Source organism: Myxocyprinus asiaticus, chromosome 30 (genome assembly GCF_019703515.2).
Source record: "Myxocyprinus asiaticus isolate MX2 ecotype Aquarium Trade chromosome 30, UBuf_Myxa_2, whole genome shotgun sequence".
Classification (NCBI taxonomy): Eukaryota; Metazoa; Chordata; class Actinopteri; order Cypriniformes; family Catostomidae; genus Myxocyprinus; species Myxocyprinus asiaticus.
The window spans coordinates 29541367-29555425 of record NC_059373.1 but is presented as its reverse complement, the minus strand read 5'-3'; the positions used below and the strand labels follow the sequence as shown (position 1 = coordinate 29555425).

Sequence of the window (14059 nt, the reverse complement as noted above, 5' to 3'; positions counted from 1 at the left end):
TTTGTACATGAAACACTAAAATATTTTGACCTATATATTGTATTATTTTATTTATATATTTTTTATCCCCTTTTCTCCCAGTTTGTAATGCCAAATTCCCACTACTTAGTAGGTCCTCATGGTGGCGCGGTTACTCACCTCAATCCGGGTGGCGGAGGACAAATCTCAGTTGCCTCCGTGTCTGAGAGAGTCAATCCGTGCATCTTATCACGTGGCTCGTTGTGCATGACACCACGGAGACTCCCAGCACGGGAGGCTCATGCAGCAAAAGCTTAAACTTAAAAAAAAAAAAATGTTTTAATGTCTTTAATATGCACTATAGTTATAAAAAAAAAGTACGAAACTTTTTTTATTTTTACTTTTGAAATGTGCCTCCTCTGTGGCATACCGTCAATAACCATATATATAAACAAGTGGCTTATGTGGCATCCTTTATATAAATACACTTAAAACAGAAGCTTTGCAGGTACTGGCCCGGAGGTTGTAAAAGCAATGAAATAAAGCTTGTATAATTTTTCCTGAATAAAAAAGTTTGTTACTTCAGCTGTAAAGTTGTCTAAATTGTCCTCTTGAGGAGAGACTGTAGAAACAATGAACAAGTAGGCTAAGTCTGGAATGGCATACTACCCCTACTATTTATATTTCTGCTGTGTATACTGTATATATATATTATTATTACTGTAGTATGCCACTCCACACTTGGCTGTGAAGTTATGAATATGATGTTTCTAATTGGTCAGGTACTACACATCGGAATAAATAATGACTGTCCTATTTGAACTCTATTTTAAATTCAGTAGCTCATGCAGATTCCAGTGTCATTATTTCGGTTACAATTAATGTCAAGGCTGCTTCTGAAACAGAACAGACTGCTCTGCTGCAGTGTCACGTGCTGCGTTCGAAATATCATATCGTACTGAAGTATTTACTGCATTTGATGAAAAACACACTTCTTAGCCGATAAAAAAGTGTTCTTTAGGTATGCAGGTGAGTAGTATGAATACATTCCCAGACATACAGTGCATCCAGAAAGTATTCACAGCGCTTCACTTTTTCCACATTTTATGTTACAGCCGTATTCCAAAATTGATTAAATTCATTATTTTCCTCAAAATTCTACAAACAATACCCCATAATGACAACATGAAAGAAGTTTGTTTGAAATCTTCGCAAATGTATCAAAAAAAAAAATCAAAAAATAAAAATCAAAAAAAAAATCACGTGTACATAAGTATTCACAACCTTTGCTCAATACTTTGTTGAAGCACCTTTGGCACCGATTACAGCCTCAAGTCTTTTGGAGTGTGATGCTACAAGCTTGGCACACCTATTTTTGGGCAGTTTCTCCCATTCTTCTTTGCAGGACCTCTCAAGCTCCATCAGGTTGGATGGGGAGCGTCGGTGCACAGCCATTTTCAGATCTCTCCAGAGATGTTCAATGGGTTCAAGTCTGGGCTCTGGCTGGGCCACTCAAGGACATTCACAGAGTTGTCCCGGAGCCACTCCTTTGTTATCTTGGCTGTGTGCTTAGGGTCGTTGTCCTGTTGGAAGATGAACCTTCGCCCCAGTCTGAGGTCCAGAGTGCTCTGGAGCAGGTTTTCATCAAGGATGTCTCTGTACATTACTTCATTCATCTTTCCCTCGATCCTGACTAGTCTCCCAGTTCCTGCCGCTGAAAAACATCCCCACAGCATGATGCTGCCACCACCATGCTTCACTGTAGGGATGGTATTGGCCAGGTGATGAGCGGTGCCTGGTTTCCTCCAGACATGATGCTTGCCATTCAGGCCAAAAAGTTCAATCTTTGTTTCTCATGGTCTGAGAGTCCTTCAGGTGCCTTTTGGTAAACTCCAGGCGGGCTGTCATGTGCCTTTTACTGAGGAGTGGTTCCGTCTGGCCACTCTACCATACAGGCCTGATTGGTGGAGTGCTGCAGAGATGGTTGTTCTTCTGGAAGGTTCTCCTCTCTCCACAGAGAATCACTGGAGCTCTGTCAGAGTGACCATCGGGTTCTTGGTCACCTCCCTGACTAAGGCCCTTCTCCCCCGATCTCTCAGTTTGGCCAGGCGGCCAGCTCTAGGAAGAGTCCTGGTGGTTCCAAACTTCTTCCATTTACGGATGATGGAGGCCACTGTGCTCATTGGGACCTTCAATGCTACAGAAATTTTTCTGTACCCTTCCCCAGATCTGTGCCTCGATACAAGCCTGTTTCGGAGGTCTACAGACAATTCCTTGGACTTCATGGCTTGGTTTTTGTTCTGACGTGCACTGTTAACTGTGGGACCTTATATAGACAGGTGTGTGCCTTTCCAAATCATGTCCAATCAACTGAATTTACCACAGGTGGACTCCAATCAAGTTGTAGAAACATCTCAAGGATGATCAGTGGAAACAGGATGCACCTGAGCTCAATTTTGAGTGTCATGGCAAAGGCTGTGAATACTTATGTACATGTGATTTTTTTTTTGGTTTTTATTTTTAATAAATTTGCAAAGATTTCAAACAAACTTCTTTCACGTTGTAATTATGGGGTATTGTTTGTAGAATTTCGAGGAAAATAATGAATTTAATCCATTTTGGAATAAGGCTGTAACATAACAAAATGTGGAAAAAGTGAAGCACTGTGAATACTTTCCGGATGCACTGTATTTCTGGGAACGTGGGCATTGTCCAGCGAACCAAATATCCAGGGTTGGGGAGTAATGGAACACATGTAATGGATTACGTATTTAAAATACAAAATATAAGTAACTGTATTCCACTACAGCTACAATTTAAATCATTGGTAATTACAATACAGTTACATTCAAAAAGTGTTTTGATTACTGAAGAGATTACTTTGCATTTTATTGTCATTTGTTTCATTTGATATTTAGTCCTTTCAGATGGAAAACATTTATACATATAAATGATGCGATCCAAAGTGCATTTGAAGAGTGGTGAAACACTTTCTTATGATGTGTTACATTCATACAAATTCATACTGTTTTGAGTGAAAAGGTGGATATGATGTCATTGAGGAATTTTCCCTTGGCAGCTTAATAGAGGAGCTACATATGTTTCTACAGTTTAACAAGAAAACAGTTAGAAACGCTCTGACAGATGAAACATAAATCCAATGAATACACGATTATATGCCTTGTCAATGTTTTTTATGAGGTTCGGGTATTTTTACAAGAAATGCTAACCAGTGTAGCCTTTAACATCATATAGAAAACTACAACCAATATATCTATGATGAAAATGCATATTGGAGCATAATTTTTTTTCCTCTAGTAAGACGTTTGATATTAGAGCAAAGATGTACTGCAAAAATCTTATTCTTAATGAGAATTTAAATATTGTTTTTCTGTAAATATGTCAAAAAATCCTTAAAGCAGATAAATTTAAGTGAATTTTCTTACTTTATTTACTTGTTAATAGTCAAAACAAATGAAAAAATCTACCAGTGCTGAAGAAGTAATCCAAAGTATTTAGAATACGTTACTGACCTTGAGTAATCTAACGAAATACGTTACAAATTACATTTTACAGCATGTATTCTGTAATCTGTAGTGGAATACATATCAAAAGTAACCCTCCCAACCCTGTAAATATATGACACAGTAACAACAAAAATAATCTACTCTGTTAAACAAGTACAATTTAACCACAATGAAGAACTTTATAGGAATATACTGTATCCCTTTCAGCTGAAAAGAGCTGGCCAACTTGCGGTTCTCCGCCAGCTTTTCTGATTCAGTGTATATGACCTCAACTCAGCTTGCATTTTTTGCATATATAGTGCAATGTCCATACTGAGGATTCAGACACCCTACTCTATTGACAATGTTTTTGACATACTATATAGTAGGGAAGTAGGCCTATTCGGACGCATCCATGGTACCTGTTACTTTATTATGCTAGTCAGTATGGACTAATCACCGTCGTTTGTGAAAACCGGATAAAGATAACTTTAAGGCAAATGTAATCATTAGAATGAACATACTGATACAGTACATGTAGTAAACAAATGACTCCGACAAAAAAATTATCTGATATCTGAATGTGGCTCAATGAAGAATTGTTTCCTAACCAAGCGCCTACATAAAATAATAATAATAATAGTAAAAAAAATAAAAAAAAAATAAAAAAATAAACTGAACTAAAATAAAAACAACAACAATATTTTAGCCTATTTTTAAATTTACGCATTTCAATTTCATAACAAAGTTCAGTGAAATTGAATTGTGTAATGTTTAACAAAATTAATACAAATGTAAGTATTTATATTTTTTTTAGTAGTAAGTTTTAATTCAGTTTGGCGGAGTTTTGTTATAATATTGAAATATATAAATCTTAGTTCTTTTTTTGTGTATAAGCGCCCCCTGGAGGACGACAACAGCTCACCAAGCTCGATGCTCAGTGTTCTCACTCGATTACTCTTTCCTAATGGTGAATAGCTCGACAGTAGATTGTTCAGAGCTGATGCAACACTGTCACTACATGGTAAACTATTTTGAGAAGTACTTATTAATCTATATATATATTTAATAGGATCCTATAAATTTTAGCTATATACTAAAATATATGTTGTAAATTGATTCATAAATGTAATGTATAAATAAATGAATCAACAAAGTCAGTAATAAATTAAATATTCAGTGACTTTTATTATGAAATAACCGGAAGAGTCTGTCACTGGCACACACGTACCTCTGCTGTCACTTGCTCCGGTGAGTTTTAATGTCAGTTTTTCTTTTTCTGATCGACTTTTGTTATTTTCATATTTACTGACGTTGTATAAAGACGACATCCACATTTGTACTGAGTTATTGCCTGAACAACAGTATTTTATAACGCAGTGTTGTAAAGGATAAGCCAGCTCATCCTCAGCAGTTCATTCATAGCATGTCGCTATAGGAGGTGGTCTTTGGCAATGGGTTCCTTTAATGTGTTAAATAACGGATCGGTTTCGACGGATATCGGGGTTCTTTGACATATGACTGCCACCAGTAAACACAAGTAGAGTTTTGTGGATTTGTAATGCATTTGCAGAGAATTCACATCATAATGTTACAAATGTTTATCTTCACTCACTTCCTGATGTATAACAGGAGTTTACTTGATTTTGAGATGTAAGGAGTGCCCATGTAATGTTTGCTTAGTACTCTGGTTTCTATAAAATAAATTATTATTTTTAATTCCATGCAGAGGCAGAAGTCAACATGGGAGAACAGCTGAGCCCAGATGAGAAGTTTCAGCTCATCACAAGAAACCTTCAGGTGAGAGATACTAAGAGAAAAGAGCAGTGCTAGAGTTGTAGGGCTGGGAATCGATTAAAAAAAGAATCGATTCCAAGGTGTTGGGAATCGAGAATCGACTCGAAACGTTGGAATCGACTTCAAAGCTGGAGTCAATTCCTTTCGGAGAAACCGGTTGATATTTTCGGACTGTGTTTATTTCCTCGACCACTGATATACTACACATTTATAGAAGCCTAACAGCACTAACACAATTTACAAACTGATTATAAAATGACTGCATCTTTACGATCATCAAGCTGACTCTGAGTCAAATCCGCTCCGTTTGTTCATCTGCATGAAGCAATCACACAAGCACAATTTTTACATAAAATATTACACAATTTCACATTAAACTTTATATATATATATATATATGTAAATACACATGATTTTTTTTTAATAAAAATTATTTATATGTTTTTGTATTGTATGAAATAAGCCAGTACAACAAAGTGGATTTTTTAATAAAACTTAAATGTATTGTTTGCACATTTTATTCAGTGTACAAACGTTAGTGGACAATTACTGTACATTATAATATAAACCTCTTTCTAAACAAGAACTTGTGAGTGTTAACAGACAATTTCAATGTAGGTTAAATGGTGCTTTTAAGATGATTTGCGGTAGTTCTTGGTAATACAGGTGCATCTACTCAAACTTCCCTCAAATGTATCTTGTTGGATTGAAGCATCGTGCTTTGGTATGTGCATACAGGCCCTGATTTAATTTTAGAACGTCATTCATGATATTATAAACAGTGCAACGAGCGCTTTGTAGTGAACTGTTTATTATGAGATTTAACTTTACCTCCCGTTTTTTCGAAAATGAAAAAGAATCGGATAAATGAGTCCAATTCTAAATCCTGGTTTTAGAAACGTTGATATTGATTCCAAGAGTCGATTCCAACGTTTCTAAAACCAGGAATCGGAATTGGAGTCGATTCCCAAATTTTTTGAATCGAACAGCAGATGTGAATCACATTTTTGTATTACCACATTGAGTGTTTTTGAGTCCTTTTTTAAGATCCAGACCCATTTAAAGGGACAGTTCACCCAAAAATGAGAATTCTCTCATCATTGACTCACCCTCCTGGCATCCCAGATGTGTATGACTTTCTTTCTTCTGCTGAACACAAACAGAGATATTTTAGAAGAATATTTAAGCTCTGTAGGTCCTCACAATGCAAGTGAATGGTGATCAAAACTTTGAAGCTCCAAAAAGGACATAAAGGCATTATAACAGTAATTCATACGACTCCAGTGGTTTAATGTAGCGATCCAATCTATTTTGGGTGAGAAGAGACCAAAATTAACTCCTCTTTTTTTTAACTATAAATCATGACATCAGCAGTCTCCTTGGCGATCATGATTTCAAGCTCAATTACACTTCCTATAGCGCCATCTAGCGCTCTGCACACACATCAAGCACTAGGAAGTGTAATCAAGCTTGGAATCATGATTGTGCCTAGAAACTGCAATGGCAAGATTTACAGTAACAAGATTTGTTTTCACCCAAAACCGATTGGATCGCTGCATAAGACATGGATTAAACCACTGGAGTATGAATTACTGTTATGATGCCTTTATGTCCTTTTTGGAGCTTCAAAGTTTTGGTCATCATTCACTTGCATTGTGAGGACAAACAGAGCTATTCTGTTCTGTAGAGATATTCTACTATAAATCTCAATTTGTGTTCTGCAGAAGAAAGTCATACACATCTGGAGTAAATGATGAGAGAATTTTCATTTTTATGTGAACTACTCCTTTTAATTATACCAGATAGTGAACCAAGTGACGAGAAACCCATAAAATTAGTCCAGTATGAAAACACTAAAAATCTAAATATGGAAATGGCAACTGTTCTATTCTCAGGAGGTTCTTGGTGAGGAGAAGCTGAAGGAGATCTTGAAGGAGAGGGAACTGAAGGTTTACTGGGGTACAGCAACAACAGGCAAGCCTCATGTGGCTTACTTTGTCCCCATGTCAAAGATCGCTGACTTCCTGAAGGCAGGCTGTGAGGTTTGTCTTTGGCATTATGTGTCACGCTGTTTGTCTCCGTACAGAATATTTTAATGCTATAATAATTTACTAGAATATTTTGATTTTTAATATTGAAAGAATTTTGACATGCATCTTCATATCTTTATATTCACATATCCACATATTCATGCATATCTACATATTCCTGTTCCTGTTCTGTAGGTTACCATTCTTTTTGCCGATCTTCATGCCTTCCTGGACAACATGAAGGCTCCCTGGGAGCTGCTGGAGCTCAGAGTGAAATATTATGAACAGATCATTAAGGCCATGTTAGAGAGCATTGGAGTTCCCCTTAATAAGCTCAAATTTGTCAAAGGCACCGACTTTCAGCTCAGCAGGTAACACCACCTTCTCTTTAAATACTGGAGTTATATGTTTCAAACAGTTATTTTGGATGATTTTTGACCAGAAATATTGTATGGATCATTCAATCAGGAAATAGTAGTCCTTGTACTGGGAAACTGTTATAACATTGTTGTATCATCACATATTATTTTTCACCAAGAATATTCAGGTGTTGTACAGTTGTTATACTTTATTTTGCAGACGACAAATGCCAATGTACTTTTTTCTTTGCCTTGTTGATCCATTGTAGAGAGTACACTCTGGATGTGTACCGGCTGTCATCCATGGTGACTGAACATGATGCAAAGAAAGCAGGAGCTGAGGTGGTCAAACAGGTTGAGCATCCTCTTCTCAGTGGTCTGCTGTATCCTGGACTACAGGTATGTAGCTCATCTTTGGATAACCTTTGTGTCATGGTTCAAGAATATTTTCTATGGTCTTCTACAGGAGAGGAACCTGTACCAATCTATATACAATCTAAATACAATCTATTCTCTTTGGATAAAAATGTATGTAATGCTGGTGTTACATATTGATATATTATTAATTACATGCTTCTCAGTACTAATTTTATTCCCTTTGTTCTATTTAATCCAGAATTTCATCAAAAATGAAAACATTTTCAACTTGTTAAATGCTCTGTTTTATGTTCTGATTTGCTGTTTAATCCAGAACTGTGACCTTGTTTTTAATTTCCATCAGGCACTGGATGAGGAGTACTTGAAAGTTGATGCTCAATTTGGAGGTGTGGACCAGAGGAAGATCTTTACATTAGCAGAAAAGGTACATACATATATATATATATCTCTGTGAGATTTGAAAGGGACATACACGGGGTGTGCAAAATAACAAACAACATGTCAAAAAAGGATTTTAATCGGAAAAACTTAAATCATAAATCATGAATGATTACCAATGCAACGGTTTGATTAATTGCCAGTTAACAGTATTACGATTTTAAAGAAAACAACTGTGAAGCTACAAGAACTGTGTTTGGAGCTTCTCAAATCTGTAATTTATGGTAGGTCTGCTATGTGAATACAGCTCACTAGGTCTCATAATTTCTATAATCTGGTGTACCTCTGAGATTTGGTAGATTTACCGTTTATATACTTTAACGCTCCTATTGCTTTAGGGTCATTTTTGACCCTTTAAAGGGAAAGAATGCATTATAAATACAGTAGTTTTTAGTACTGGAACCAAATGTTGTGACTTTATTCAGACTATCAAAACAAACAATAAAAAAGAAAATAATTTTATTGTATTAAATTGTTTAAGAGAAATAACAATTTAAAACTAATTATTCCTTCCATTGTCTTAATGGGTCAATTTGGACCTGTATAGAAAGAACTAGATGTGACCTTTCACCTTCTGACTTTCTGTATTTTTTACACCTGTAAATAGTTGTTTGTACATCTAAGAATCTAATTTGATCTAAAAATATTTCTAATTTTCTTACATTTAGCCCTTAGCCTCATACTGTTCTCGAGCTGCTTCACTGGGTACTGCATCTTTCCCACAGATTGCATACTTTCCTCTCAATCAGGGTCTGTGCACACATGCACATGTCCACAACCATATACAGAGTATTTTTAACAGTTTGAACAGGTAATATGTTAGTAAATAAGTTCACTAACAGGATTTTATATGAAAGGATGCAATGGGACTAAAGGCCCCCCAGTGGTGAGTATAATTTTCTCCTAAAACATTAGATGGCAGAATTACAGCACCTTCCTAAACCCCTGTAACACTGCATCAAATTATTTGACATTAGTGAGAAGGAATGGATTTATTGCAGTGGACGTGTAAAGTGGGCTCCTTCTTTACTGCTGGAAAAGGCATTAGAGATTCATTTGTGAAATAGACATGTACTAAATTTGTAACTCTAAAACGTACACTGTTGATTTTCTACAAGCAGAATAAGAAATTCTTGTAATGTAGTTAAGACCCGATAAAATGCCAAAAATGATTGAAATAAATGTAAATTGCCAATGTTTGCCAAGTTTTTTATTTTTCATTTTAAATAAATTCCTTAAAAATATTATTACTCCATTAATACTCAGTATATATAAATTTTTTTCATGATCATTTTACACTTTTGGATCACAATAAAGTGCCATTGTACACTAGTCAAGAATTTATATATTTTGAATGGTTTTCAATATGGTTCAAAAATGACCCGAAGGACAAAAGGAGGGTGCAGTTTCTTAAGAAAATAGTAGGGTTGGGGACCTGGGTAGCTCAGCAAGTAAAGATGCTGACTGCCACCCCTGCAGTCACGAGTTCGAATCCAGGGCATGCTGGGTGACTCCAGCCAGGTCTCCTTAGCAACCAAATTGGCCTGGTTGCTAGGGTTGGTAGAGTCACATGGGGGTAACCTCCTCGTGGTCGCTATAATGTGTTGTTCTCGCTCTCGGTGGGGTGTTTGGTGATTTGTGCGTGGATGCCGTGGAGAATAGTGTGAAGCCTCCACACGCGCTATGTCTCCATGGTAACGCGCTCAACAAGCCACGTGATAAGATGCGCGGATTGACGGTTTCAGACGAGGAGGCAACTGAGATTCGTCCTCCGCCACCTGGATTGAGGCGAGTCACTACGCCACCATGAGGACTTGGAGCGCATTGGGAATTCCAAATTGGGGAGAAAAGGGGAGAAAAAAATATAAAATAAAAAAATAAATAGGAGGGTTAACACTATCCCTTCCTTTACCTTTTATTGTGAGTAGGGAATATTGTTCCAGTTAACAGATCTGTCTATCACACTCAGCCTTACTAAATGTATTATTTATTCGGTTTCAAATAGCAATATGACAACATGTCTTAGATGTTTACATCTCAAACATAGACTTCTGTAGAAAAACTTTACTAGTCACATGCAGTAACCAGAAGGCATAGACACACGCAAAGCAGAAGTTTAAAGATTTCCTTATCTTAAATTTCTTAAAAACTGGAAGCTTATGTTCTTGGGCAATGGTGCAAGCTCACTCTGTACAGTTTTGGATTTAACATTCTTTCCCTTTATAAGGTTTTCGATAAGAATATAGTGTTCAATCATTTTAAAGAAGTGTGAGTTCCATCTTTGATTTTTTTTGGTGTTGAATTCACTTTGTCTTTTCACTGGAAAGATCAAATGTTAAGAACAGCCTGAATCAGGCGCTCTTCCATGCCACCATACGGTTTTGATAAAGCATATACCCTGTGCCTTTGCCCAGAAATATGTATGTGGTTGGCAGGTATATACTGAGGTTGTGTTGTTTTTCCCCCCTGTCCTTTACAGTACCTGCCCTCTCTCGGTTACTTAAAACGCATCCATATGATGAACCCAATGGTGCCTGGACTGACTGGGGGCAAGATGAGCTCCTCTGAAGAGGTACTGTACATTCAAGAACATGCAAGAATCTTAAGGATGCATGAAGATAAAGATTTATAAGCAGATTATTTGAATTAAATAAGCAAAGCATACTATTAATATGCTCTGTTGTGTTCAAGGTGTCTGTATGATGTTTTGAGATCTGTCATACTGAAAGTTTCATCTCTGACCTCAGGAATCTAAGATTGACCTGCTGGATAAGAAGGACGAGGTGAAGAAGAAGCTGAAGAAGGCATTCTGTGAGCCTGGAAATATTCAGAACAATGGAGTACTGTCCTTCGTTAAGCATGTGCTTTTCCCTCTGCACTCTGGTGAGTTTCTTACTAACCTGTGCAAATAATTCTGGACATACTGATAATGAATGCAAAAAGACACATTGACTAAATAGTGGTGCTTGCTAAGGCAATCATCACTTTTACTATTGCTCATACTTAGGGTTAGGGATTTGAACAAACCTCTAACCCTAGTATTAAACTTCACTGTGTACCATTTGTGCTACAGCAATTTTCTAATCAGTGGTACTTTCGATATTCACCTGGCAGTTAATAAAACAGGCGAAACAATTTCAGAGACTTGCTCAAAGAAGGGACCTGAGCCATATCTAGGGACTAGGATATTGGGCTAATAAGCAACATTCCTTGCAACAGCAAAGCGATGTACTAAAAACACACCGAAGCCCTTAGCCATCGCATTGCAATGCCCTAGCAACCACTCAAAGAAAGACGAATCTAGTTAAGTAGTAAATGTTCTATTGTTTTCTTTTGCTCTTAGAATTTGTCATTAAAAGAGATTCGAAGTGGGGAGGAGATAAAGTCTACACAGACTATGAAGAAGTGGAGAAACACTTTGCTGCAGAGGTACCTGAGCAGCACTCATCTTAATTTACATTTATCAAAACCTTTTTGGATACATACTGTATGTTCACTTAGAAGTTAAGCACCACATGTTGACCACTGAACTGCTTACCTTTAGCAAATCCATCCTGGTGACCTGAAGGCCTCAGTAGAGTTTGCCCTTAACAGGCTGCTGGATCCTATCAGGAAAAAGTTTGAGTCACCAGAGTTGAGGAAACTGACCAATTCAGCCTACCCAGAGCCTTCCAAAAACAGTGAGTGAAAATATATTATAATGTGCTATATGCTCACTTGGCAACAAAATCTGAATTCTTTCTTCCTAGATGAAGTTTTAGTGAAAGGAAGAATTTACACTTCCATGTTAACATTGTTTGATTTTCATTGCTTCACAGAAGGAGCGAAGGGGAACCCTAAACAGACAGCAGAGGAGGAGGAAGTCATCCCGTCCAGACTGGACATCAGAGTGGGCAAGATCATCAGTGTCGAAAAGGTAGAGACTGCTAGCAGTCATTTTATGATAGCAGATTTTTCCAATAAGAACATATTTAAATGTGATACAATAACTTGTCTTTTCTGTCTTGACCTTTAAGCATCCAGATGCTGACTCCCTGTATTTAGAGAAGATTGATGTGGGGGAGGAGCAGCCACGGACTGTAGTGAGTGGACTGGTGGCCTACATCTCCCAGGAGCAGCTTCAGGACCGGTTTGTTGTGTTGCTATGCAACCTAAAGCCCCAGAAGATGAGGGGGATCGAATCTCAAGCCATGCTGCTGTGTGCTTCAATGTTAGTATTACTGATGCACACTAATTAGTAGTTCTAATTAACTACTTCATAAAACAAATCTATCTTCAATGAATTTGCTCTTACAGTAAAAATGTTCTAGTCTTGATGTGTCTAAATGTGACTCCTTTCAGTGAGGGAAAGCCCAGAAAAGTGGAACCTTTGGATCCACCGGAAGGTTCTTCACCAGGAGATCGTGTTTATGTTGAAGGGTATGAATCGGGTAAACCAGATGATGAACTGAAACCAAAGAAAAAGGTGTTTGAGAAGTTGCAGGTGCGTGAGTTTTAGACACTGACAACTCTGCTCATAAATTCACATGCACGTTGTATAATGCAAGATTTTTTGTTTCTTAATAAGAGGGATCAGAAAAAGTTGCATTTTTTATTTTTTATTTAGTACCGCCCTGGTTAAGCTAAGACCAAATAATAACTGAATTTACACAAATGATACAGTTCAAAAGTTTATATAACCTTGGTTTTTGAGGGACCCATACAAATGGCTGTAAATGGTCATTAATGCTGAAGGAGGCAACATACGATAAGAACCAAGGGTATGTAAACTTATGGGCACAACTGTATTTTAAAAAAGGTATCACATGTCTTACTCTTTGTTGCATGATTATGTGTGTGATCTCTTCAGGTGGATCTGAACATTTCAGACGAGTGCATTGCACAGTGGAAAGAGAAAACTCTGATGACCAAACTAGGACAGATCACCTGTAAAACACTGAAGGGTGGAAATATTAGCTAGACTGTCTTCATCCATTTCTTCAATCTTCAAATGTAGATTTCCATAACAACCTAATATCCCCATACAACTACGCAGTGTCAGGTATTATTCACTCATCATAGCCATCAAAAACTACAAACTGGCTCTGATGGAAAAGCAAATGGCTTTTACTGCTTTGTTTTAATTGCTGATGTACCATTTGTCCATCTCATCCTGTGAATGATCTAATAGCACATGATTACTGCAACACAACGCATGTAGGTATCGTACGCGCTTTACATTGCATGTATTGCCGTCCAAGATGTCTTAAGTATAAAGTGCTGCAGTAAAAAAAATCTGGTGCTTTGCTCATTTGTTTGTATGTCCTCAAACTCAGGTTTTTCTGTGGTGCCATCTTCTCAGCTGGAAACTGAGCATTGCTTACCATGATCAGTCTCCAGCTATTGAGACTATCACCCATCAGTGGAAACGGTTTGGGCAGGAAAAATGTACATACAGAATAAACTTTTATGGGTAAATATTTTAGGATTACTTTGGCTTAGTATGAAAACAACCAAGGATTTCATGTAATGGTACATTAAGAACTCATCTGAAGTGTGGACATCTGATGTTAACCAACCTCACCTCAATAAATAAGGATGATTCAAAACCCCT

The 14059-nt window shown here is 37.1% G+C and overlaps 1 protein-coding gene across 2 annotated transcripts; it reads left to right on the top strand.

Moving 5' to 3' along the window:
• Nucleotides 1–4665: 4665 nt before the first annotated feature.
• On the top strand, nt 4666–14057 carry LOC127421190 (tyrosine--tRNA ligase, cytoplasmic-like). 2 transcript variants are annotated; one of them, XM_051664025.1, is made up of 14 exons: nt 4666–4715; nt 5194–5264; nt 7157–7303; nt 7487–7662; nt 7920–8049; nt 8372–8452; nt 10946–11038; nt 11214–11349; nt 11810–11895; nt 12011–12146; nt 12285–12382; nt 12483–12676; nt 12808–12949; nt 13316–14057. In XM_051664025.1, the coding sequence occupies exons 2-14, from the start codon at nt 5208–5210 to the stop codon at nt 13424–13426; spliced, it is 1587 nt and encodes a 528-aa protein (XP_051519985.1). In that variant the 5' UTR covers nt 4666–4715; nt 5194–5207; the 3' UTR covers nt 13427–14057. The 2 variants fall into 2 exon arrangements, with proteins under 2 accessions (XP_051519985.1, XP_051519984.1); XM_051664024.1 differs by lacking the exon at nt 4666–4715 and adding an exon at nt 4790–5004.
• Nucleotides 14058–14059: the final 2 nt, after the last annotated feature.